General features: G+C 36.9%; 1 protein-coding gene across 1 annotated transcript in view; it reads left to right on the top strand.

Moving 5' to 3' along the window:
• Positions 1-996, top strand: part of LOC107190808 (piggyBac transposable element-derived protein 2-like) — a gene marked incomplete at its 3' end in the record, with an annotated part of 3,745 nt that extends 2,749 nt beyond the window's left edge. Inside the window, exon 2 of the mRNA XM_015579691.1 lies at positions 71-996. Within this exon, the coding sequence (XP_015435177.1) occupies positions 71-996 (926 nt within the window). The remainder of the gene's footprint in view (positions 1-70) is intronic.
• Positions 997-2,145: the final 1,149 nt, after the last annotated feature.

Here is a 2,145-nt window from a genome sequence, read left to right as displayed (position 1 = left end):
AAGTGGGGTTTCAAAATGTTCACAAGAGCTGGAGTTTCAGGTATCGTATACGATTTTGCTCTCTATGCAGGAGAAGGAACGTGCCCATCTTTTGGGTTGGGGATCTCATCAGATATTGTGTTGCACTTAGCTTCTAATGTTCGACAACACAAGAATTATAAATTATATTTCGATAATTGGTTCACTTCTATAAGCCTGATGATTGCGCTAAAAGAAAAAGGCATTTTGGCAGTAGGAACAATTCGAAGCAATCGAATGAAAAACTGTTGTCTTATGAATGAAAAGGAGCTCATGAAAAAAGGTCGTGGATCATATGATTTCAAATTTGAGGTAGCACATAATTTAGTTGTCTGCCGCTGGTACGACAACAAGAGCGTTCAGCTAGTCTCAAATTATATAGCTGAAAAACCAGTTTCAGAATGCAAACGCTGGTGTCGTAAAGAAAAGAAGTATTTGAATATACCTAGACCTGCTATTGTCGAGTGTTATAACAAGCATATGGGAGGCGTAGACTTGGCTGACATGTTGTTAGACTTGTATAAAATCAACCACCGTTCTAAGAAATGGTATATGCGTATTGTATACTGGTGCCTCAGCACAGCAGTAGTCAATAGCTGGTTGTTGTATAGAAGAGATCTAAAAAATCACGAAGGAAGAACGAAACATATGTCGTTGTTGAATTTTCAATTGATGATAGCAAACGAGCTTCTACACGATTCTGATATTACGCCAGTACACCAACGCAAAAGAGGCCGTCCATTGGGAATCCTTTCAAGCATGCACTCAAATGCACCGTCACCAGTGTCTCCAGCACCATCTAACATTTCAGACGTTTCATTACAAAGTTCATCGTCATCAGCAAAACGATCATACATAGCAGAACCCCCAAAATCCATGCGTCTCGATCAAACTAGTCATTGGGTTGAATGGGGAGCAAAAGGAAGGTGTAGATTATGCCATACCGGTATTCCAAAATCAAAATGTTCAAAATGCAAGGTACACTTATGTTGTAACCCACAAAAAAATTGTTTTGTTTCATATCACACATGAAATGTTTCAAAAATTAATAAAAATAACATAAAACCACAATATTCGTTTGTGTTTTAAAAAGTACCACCATGGCGCAATGTTGCTTATAAGCAACATCTCATAACGGTAAAACCAGAAGTGATAGAAGTTTGAAATTGATATCAGTTCATATTCAAAGCTTAACCAATAACCTAATATATTCCAAATATTTTTAACCACGCCCACTTTAATTCTGACATCAAAGGGTTAAATAACGGAGCAGTTTCATGATCTAGCCAATGACATGTTGGAAATATAAAGTAACCCATGTCTCATTATCGACAGTCGCATCACTATCGACTTTAGTCATAGAGAACAATAGAGGGAGCTACTAGCACTCTAACGTATAAATTCAGTAAAAAGTAATCAAGTGTGCTTTCCTTATCCTGCCCACCGTTCAGAAATTCAAGATGACAACGTGTAGTTGCGCTTTCGACGACGGAGGCGGAATATATAGCGCTAGCGAGAGGTACTCAGGAGGCTGTATGGTCGCAAAGATTTTGTCAAGAAATAGATTTGAGATGTGAAACAATACCAATGTTCGTGGATAATCAGTCTGCTATTAAACTTGCAAATAATCCTGAGCATCATAAAAGAACAAAACATATTGATGTTGTTGGAAATTTATAAAATCAATGCGCCCTCTTGCGCCAGAAATGTAACAGTCTGTGTCTAACCAAAATATAGTCCCGTTCATAGCATTCTCCTTAAGCGTGCTCACCTGTTGCAAAGTTGTAATAAGTAGATAAGGTGACCAACTATACTCATTTACTGAGTTTTGTACTCTTTTTTCGCAAACCGTACTCTTTTCAAATCCTGTTCTCTGAAAGTACTCATTTGTATAATTTTATACTCATTTGTATTTCTAAAACATTTTTTTAGATTATTTTATTTCAATTTTATTAATTAAATATTAAAATTATTTTGACAGTGATTTGAATTTCACGCGCGCATATTGCTTGCCGTTTCCGGCACGTCAGAGGACAGGGCAAACACCAGACACGAGTTTGACGAAAGAAAAATTGAAGAAATGGAACGATGAGAAAATAGAACTTGACAAAAGATGGGTAGAAATCT

This window comes from Dufourea novaeangliae, unplaced genomic scaffold (assembly GCF_001272555.1).
Source record: "Dufourea novaeangliae isolate 0120121106 unplaced genomic scaffold, ASM127255v1 scaffold234, whole genome shotgun sequence".
Lineage (NCBI taxonomy): Eukaryota > Metazoa > Arthropoda > Insecta > Hymenoptera > Halictidae > Dufourea > Dufourea novaeangliae.
The sequence above is the reverse complement of the archived record's forward strand: the minus strand, read 5'-3'. Positions and strand labels throughout refer to the sequence as shown.